At 41.0% G+C, this 7,548-nt stretch overlaps 2 protein-coding genes across 2 annotated transcripts; both read left to right on the forward strand.

The window, feature by feature from the left end:
• Positions 1-201: 201 nt before the first annotated feature.
• On the forward strand, positions 202-2,047 carry LOC147632132 (uncharacterized). The gene is made up of 3 exons (XM_086808759.1): positions 202-663; positions 848-1,052; positions 1,504-2,047. The coding sequence occupies exons 1-3, from the start codon at positions 352-354 to the stop codon at positions 1,644-1,646; spliced, it is 660 nt and encodes a 219-aa protein (XP_086664885.1). The 5' UTR covers positions 202-351; the 3' UTR covers positions 1,647-2,047.
• Positions 2,048-2,169: 122 nt separating this feature from the next.
• On the forward strand, positions 2,170-4,274 carry LOC147632133 (uncharacterized). The gene is made up of 3 exons (XM_086808760.1): positions 2,170-3,271; positions 3,621-3,805; positions 3,928-4,274. The coding sequence occupies exons 2-3, from the start codon at positions 3,643-3,645 to the stop codon at positions 4,149-4,151; spliced, it is 387 nt and encodes a 128-aa protein (XP_086664886.1). The 5' UTR covers positions 2,170-3,271; positions 3,621-3,642; the 3' UTR covers positions 4,152-4,274.
• Positions 4,275-7,548: the final 3,274 nt, after the last annotated feature.

Below are 7,548 nucleotides of genomic sequence, written 5' to 3' on the forward strand. Positions count from 1 at the left end.
CGGCTGCCACTAGTGATGGCGCAGCGTCGGCATACGATTGGCTGTACGTGGAAGAGACACGTGGAGTGCTTGGCACCCACTCTTGGAATACCACGTGGGTTGGGTGTACGTGGTAGAGACACGTGGAGGGTAGCGTAGTAGCTTTGAGCCAATAGCATGTGGCGAGCTATATATATAGGAAAATTCCGCTCAACGCACGTTAAGATCCAAAAGCTCAGTACCTGCACACACGACTCGAACAATGAGCTTCTGCATCTCTCTCTGCACGCAATCCCTTTGCTCTCGCATCCACCTCTCCCTCTAATTATCTTTCAAACCTCCACTAAACCCACTCGTAGCTCACGCTTGAAAATGGCCGGCGTAAAGCCTTCATCAGAGCAGCTGATCAAAAGGAGAAATTCCAATAGAAATCATTCCTCGTCTCCTAAGAAAATTAATCCACACGTCCCAGCATCAAGCCATCGTAAGAATGATCATAATACTGCAGCAGAAATTATCAAGGAGCGAAGAAGAAGAGTGTCTCCTAAGGATAGCTATATTAATTACACGGAGGAAAGGATGCGGCAACAACTGCGGCCTCTCTCAGACAATTCAACTGCTGCTTATAACAGCTTGAAGATATCACCTCCATCGCTTCTCGATGTTCGCATGCAATTATTTCAGGTACTTTAGCTCGTAATCTTCTCACCAAAACACTGGATCTCTGGCCTAAGTTATTGCTTTCCTGGAGGCAGTTAGCGCCTGATTAACTCCTTGCAGCAGTCGAGAGGCATTTAGCGCCTGGTTAACTCCTTGCAGCAGTCTTAGTAAAAGATTTACTTACGTGGGTTTGAAATGAATTGCACAGAAAAAGCATCCTTCCGTGAGGATGCTTGTGTCGGTAACGCTGATGGGGAGCATCTGGGAGGTCCGCTTCATTTCAGATGCCCACGAGACTGTGAAGGGCGTTATTGAAGCATCTTTGGCCGAGCTTTTAAAGGAAGGGCGCAAGCTCTCTGCAGGCTCCCACGCTGAAGCCTACGAGCTCCACATTTCGCAGTTCTCCCTTCAGAGTAAGTCTTGCTTTCTTCATTTGCTCTTGCATTGCCTCAGTCCGTCTTTTACTTTACTTTCAGGCAATGTTAACTTCAGTTAACTTCGTGCAATGATACTAAGTTAAGAAGTTAACTCAAGTTAGCTTACCTAGAATGATACTAAGTTAAGTTAAGCCAAGTTAACTTAGTATCACACTACTATTACATCTAGCTAAGCTAGCTTAGTAGAATGATACTAACTTAAGTCATCTCAAGTTGGCTTAGCTAGATGTAATTAAATAGGCCTTTTAATACTATAAACCTACAATGTTCTTGTAAATTTATCAAATTGTTATGCTTAGAACATATAGTACGCACCTCCTTGCGTTGGTTAGAACTTAGTATGAATTGGCCTTGTGGCTGTTTTTTTTTTTCCATAATCAACTCTTACTTGTTCTAACCTTGGAAATTTGTCTATTACGTTATGTAGGCCTTGACATGGATTCCAAACTTTTGGATTTGGGAGCAAGAAGCTTTGTTCTTCGAGGTAAAAAATATTGGCAAGGTGAAGAGGAAAAAAGAAGAAGCACAGAGATTGCCTCCACTTTTCGTATTGCGAAGCAAATTTCATAAATACCTAACCAGCATATTAAGACATGTATTGGTTTTGATGCCTTTCATGAGTGTGACATGGAGCTTGGAAAGGCGCCTTTAAAAACCTTGCTACTTATAACTTCAAAGTGACATCTCCAGCACATCAAGATGTGTTAAGGTGCCACATTCATCGCCACACACAAACCGCGTCTATATAACATGCACCACATGTATCAAGGTTGCATGATGTATGAATTAAGTTGAATGGGGAAGTAGACCTTTAGGATATCGTTGCACCTTCTTCACAATTGTTCTTGTATGCACATATGTAACCAAGAGAGGAAGTATACTCATGTAAATATACTTGTATCCCACATGAAAAAAAGAGTATATTACCAATTTACAAACTCTCCCAAAAAGATACTTTTGACAATTTAAAATTATACATTTTTTTTTCCTTTCATCCTTCAAACATCAATCAATTAAACTCTCTCTCTCTCTCTCTCTCTCTCTCTCTCTCTCTCTCTATATATATATATATGTGTGTGTGTGTGTGTGTGTGTGTGTGTGTCATGCGCGGGCGTGCGCACGCTCGTGTGTGTGTGTGTGTGCGTGCGTGTGCATGTGCGTGGTGTGTGTATTATACACATGCTTATAAGTGTACATGGGGAAGTTAAATTTTATAGGTTGGTGGTCACACTTTTTTTAAGACTTTGAAAACCATAGGCAAACCTATGATAAAAGTGCAAATTTAAAAAAATACAATGGAAATGATTGCTTAGTGTGACAAGGGAGAAATTATGCATATAAATTAAAATATATATTTTTTCATGTATATAAAAGAATAAAGAGGGAATTCCAATGTTATTAAGGAATTAATGTGGCTTACAAAGGGTTTATGAGAACATACTTTTACATAATTATATTATTTTTATGATGATGATGTGATCTTGGTTATTTTGAAATTATTACTCCTACCTAAGAACTTTTAGGGATTAAATTTCCATGGGCCATGTGGGATGCTACATGTAATTCATCTTTATATTTGTTAGAATATTAAGGCCTTTGTGCTACATCACAGTCAGCTTCAAAGAGGCTATGAGTGCCATAAATCCTTTAGTTATTGAAGGAGGTCTTTCTGAAAGCTCTACCCTTAGACCACCTAATGAGATAAATAATTTTTTATGTCCATATTTATGCTTCCAATTTTAATATATTCTATCCTCCTTAAACCACCTAATTAGGTTTTAAAAAAAATATGTCCATATTGGGGCTTCAAGTTTTATATTCAATTCATATTGTCACCACACAATAAGGAGAGCAGGTGCAACATTACCCGTATAGAAAGCCACCATAACCACCGAGATTGTTGCCATATATATAGGCAGTGATGTGTGTGAACATACTTAGAACCGTCGGGGCACTTTTTCCCTCTTTAGGAGGTTTTTTCCCCCGGCTTGTATATATGTCCATCATTCTAGGGCTAACTTATCTTTGTACATTCACACAATCTAATACACTGTGTGTTGTGTGCATTCTTGCTTCTTCTTCTCCAAGTTTTGTGTGCTTTCCTGCAACCCTAACTCCAACAATTGGTATCAGAGCAGGCATCGGCTCCCAGGGCTACATCGCTAGCAGCCTCCGACTCACGTTCTCCGATTGAGGTGAGCTTTCACGAGCGTTTGCAGGTCCCTATACTCTACAAATCAAATCGTAGGGCTACACGTTCTCAGAAATTGCATCTGAGGTTGTTTCGAGCTGCGTTTTTGTATTTCAAGTTCTGCACAGGTGTTTTCGTCATTTTGTGCAGAAATTTTGACAGTGCAGTTTTCTGCAAAAAACAGGCATATGTATTCTATTTGTGGACCGTGCTACATAGCACGAGTTGTTTTCTGTTCAGTCTTTGCTTCATTACAGGTAGCTTTTGCATCAGTTTCAGTCAGTGACCATGGCTGATAACAGCAATGATGTATTTTGCATGTTGTCTGTTGATGACAAACTGGATGGAGACAGCAACTACCCACTTTGGGCATACATGATGCAGTATGTTTTGGTTGCAAAAGGAGTGTGGAACATTGTGCAGGGTATGGATGTACGTCCAGGTTCTGTGGATGTAGGATCTGTTGAGGATGTTGCAGGTTCTAGCAGCTCTACTGTTGCTGCTGTTTTACCCACTGTTGAACAAGCTCGTTGGGATGGTAAAGATGCGCAGGCTCATGCCTTGATTGCACACTTTCTGTCAAACGTAACATCACCCCACATATTCATTCAGCTAAAATAGCAAAACAGGCTTGGGATATTCTATCTGGTTTGTATGCAGGTCATAACGAGGCAAAAATCTCTTACCTGCGTAAAGAGCTAGAATCGAAGATTATGCAGGAAGATGATGACATGAATGTTTTTCTTGCTGAGATTAAAGATCTCAAGGAACAGCTGATTTCTGCAGGTGAGATTATTCCTGATCATTCTCTTGTGCAAACTGTTCTTGATGCTTTACATGAGTCATATCAGACTTTTGCTTCCACGTGGAGACTTGTTCACTGAGGACAGACCTGATGTTGTCAAGTATGATACTTTAGTCAACAAGCTCTTGCAAGAAGCGCAGTCCAGGCAAAACAGGGCTAGGCAGCGTGCAGTTGATCAGGCATTTGTTGCTGCTGCCCAGCAAGTAAGGCAACCCCTTCCACTGTTTCTTCTCCTATTAGTAGGTCTACAACTTCTTCTCCTTCCACAGGTAGCAACAATAAGTCTGAGAAGGCTCTTGATAAAGGCAAGAAAAAGATCAGGTACAACTATTGTAAGGTAACTCATCATGTCATTAAGAATTGCCCTAAGCTAAAGGCTAAAGAGGCAAAGAAGAAAGGGTCAAATGTAGCAACAATAGCGGATGCTTCTACAAATGCAGATTCTGTAAATGTTGTGCATGATACAGAATGGGCGTTTAGCGTGTATTGCTTGTATGACCCATCTAGACATGATGCATGTTTGGCATTTTCTATTGACTCTGATGTATGGTATTTTGACAGTGGTGCTACAAAGCACATTACCTCGCATCGTGATATGTTCACTTGTCTTGAGGCTATCCCTAATGGGAATACTGTCACATGTGCCAATAATGCTTCTTACCCAGTGAAGGGCGTTGGTAAAATTATGCTTACTGCTGCAAATGGCAGTGCTTTCACACTTTCAGATGCTTTGTATGTGCCAGTAAAGAAGAATTTATTGTCTGTCTCCGCGCTTGCTAGACTTGGATTTGTAGTCAAATTTGTGGATGACAGATGTATTGTTCATGATTTGACTTCTGGTGATACGATTATTGCATCTGGCACCTTGTTTCATGGACTGTATAGGCTCAATTCTTATGACAAAGATTCAGCAAATGCAATTTCTGTGATGAAAAGGCAGTTTCAGATGCAAAACTATGGCATGCTCATTTTGGTCATCTGAACTTTGCTAGTTTGCTGCGTTTGCAGAAATTTGATATGGTTGCTTCATTTCCCCTGTAGAGGCACCATTGAAACATGTTTGTGAAGGCTGTATTTTGGGCAAAATGCAACGTTCTGCGTTTCCAAAGGATGGTTCTGTGTGGGCCACTCGCAAATTGTAACTTGTACATAGTGATGTATGTGGACCTATGCAAACTCGTCATTTGGTAAATACTTGTACTTCATGACTTTCATTGATGATTACTCAAGGCATGCATGGGTATATCCACTGAAGGCAAAGTCTGAAGTGTTTGTGCTTCAAACAGTTTTTGCTTATGGTTGAAAATGTATCCAATTATACTATGGGCACCCTCCGTTCTGATCGAGGGGGGGAGTACATGTCTAAAGAGTTTGATGCATTTCTGGCTAGTCGTGAGATAAAACACCAATGTACAGTGCCGTATACCCCTCAACAAAATGGTGTTGCTGAGAGGAAAGACAGGTCACTTATGGAGATGGCACGATGTATGATCAAGAGCCAAGCTTTGCCACATGCGTTTTGGCTTGAGGCTATCATGTGTGTTGCATATGTACTCAACAAGTGTCCACTAAGGCCTTGCAGTCTATTACTCCATACGAAGCTTGGCATGGTAGGAAGCCTTCTATTGGTCACTTGCGTGTCTTTGGTTGCTTGGCCTATGCTTTAGTGCCCTGTGCAACAACGCATAAAATTGGATGATAAGGCTGTCAAATGCATTTTTGTTGGTTACAATGCTGAGAGCAAGGGTTATAAATTGTATCATCCGCAGTCAAAGCGTATCTTGATTAGTCGAGATGTTGTTTTTGTGGAATATGCTGTGCAGCCTTTGTTATCATGTACCAAAGAGATAGGTGTGAGCTCACGGGATGTATTTGATACGTTGTTGCCTCTGTTTACAGGTGGGAATTCAAATGTAAGTCCTAATAAGGTAAATATTCAGCCTATGCAAATTTCAAACGACATCATAGATCAGCCTATTTCTGATGCAGATATACATGATGTAATTCATGAGGATAGGGCTGAAAATGAGCAGGCTAGAGGTATGCCTAAATGGCTGGTGCAAACCTTGCATGATAGTAAAATTGATGCACCTATGACTAGTTGTACTCGTTCAGGTTTTCAACATGCCTCTTATGCATCAGATTGTTATGCTTTGGCTGTGTCTAGTATGTGTGAAGAGGAAGAACCTTTTTCATTTGATGAGGCACAAAAATCAAAAAATTGGTTGGCTGCAATGCAAAGTGAATATGATGCTATAATGAAGAATGGTACATGGTCTTTGTGTGATTTGCCTATTGGTAAAAAGGCCATTGGATGTAAGTGTGTTTTTAAGTTGAAACAAAATCCAGATGGCAGTGTTGATCGCTATAAGGCTAGACTTGTTGCAAAGGGCTATGCTCAAGAAAAGGGCATTGATTTTGATGAGACCTTTGCTCCCACTTGTCGTATGACTACCATTCGTAGCATTTTTGCATTGGCAGCTCATAATGGTTGGAATGTACATCAGTTGGACATAAAGACTGCGTTCTTGAATGGAGATTTGCATGAGGAGGTGTATGTATCGCAGCCTCATGGTTTTGTTCAAAGAGGGCAGGAAAACAAAGTGTGCAGGCTGAAAAAGGCTTTATATGGTTTAAAGAAAGCTCCACGAGCTTGGTATGAAAAGATACATGCATATTTGACTGCACATGGTTTTCAAAATAGTCTAACAGAAAGTACTCTGTATGTTAAATGTGTGAATGACCTACATCTAATCATTGCTCTCTATGACATGCTACTCACAGGACCAAATGAGAGTCATATTGCTGATTTTAAGGCTGATTTGAATGCCTCTTTTGAGAGGTCAGATTTGGGGCATTTGCATCATTATTTGGGGATACAATTTAGTGTGATGGAGGTATTGCTTTGTGTCAAACAAAGTATATTGAGACATTGTTGCGGAGATTTGGCCTTGAAGGCTATAAACCTATTGCTACTCCAATGGAGACAGGTTTGAAGTTGAGTCTTCATGATGCTGCAGATCACTTTGATGTCACACTCTATCAGACAGCTGTTGGTTGCCTCATTTATGTATGCATTACGAGGCGGTTAGCAATCTCACAGGTGAGCAGGTTTATGCATAGCCTAGGGTCTCAGCATTGGAAGGCAGTTAAACGCATCTTTCGCTACTTGAGTGGCACCATACATCTTGGGTTGTTTTATCCCAAGGGGGGATCGTTGCCGCCAGATTTACATGCTTTTTCGGACTCAAGAGTGTCCACAAGTGGTTTTTGTTTCATGCTCAGTAGCTCATGCATATCTTGGTTGAGCAAGAAGCAACCTACAGTGGCCACTTCTAGTTGTGAAGCTGAGTACAGGGCAACTTTCACAGCTACGGTTGAGTGTGTGTAGCTCAGACGGCTTATGGGGCTGACTTGGGTGTTGGACAGGAGTCTTCCACCTCTATCTACACTGACAGTCAGAGCGCATTGGCAGT

Source organism: Cibotium barometz, chromosome 14, assembly GCF_041138505.1.
Source record: "Cibotium barometz isolate CiBa-2024 chromosome 14, ASM4113850v1, whole genome shotgun sequence".
Lineage (NCBI taxonomy): Eukaryota > Viridiplantae > Streptophyta > Polypodiopsida > Cyatheales > Cibotiaceae > Cibotium > Cibotium barometz.

Coding starts and splice junctions, on each gene's coding strand:
- LOC147632132 (XM_086808759.1), top strand. CDS start 352: ATGGCCGGCGTAAAGCCTTCATCAGAGCAGCTGATCAAAAGGAGAAAT. Junction 664..847: donor TTCGCATGCAATTATTTCAG/GTACTTTAGCTC, acceptor TGAATTGCACAG/AAAAAGCATCCTTCCGTGAG. Junction 1,053..1,503: donor TTCGCAGTTCTCCCTTCAGA/GTAAGTCTTGCT, acceptor TACGTTATGTAG/GCCTTGACATGGATTCCAAA.
- LOC147632133 (XM_086808760.1), top strand. CDS start 3,643: ATGATGCAGTATGTTTTGGTTGCAAAAGGAGTGTGGAACATTGTGCAG. Junction 3,806..3,927: donor TGAACAAGCTCGTTGGGATG/GTAAAGATGCGC, acceptor GTTTGTATGCAG/GTCATAACGAGGCAAAAATC.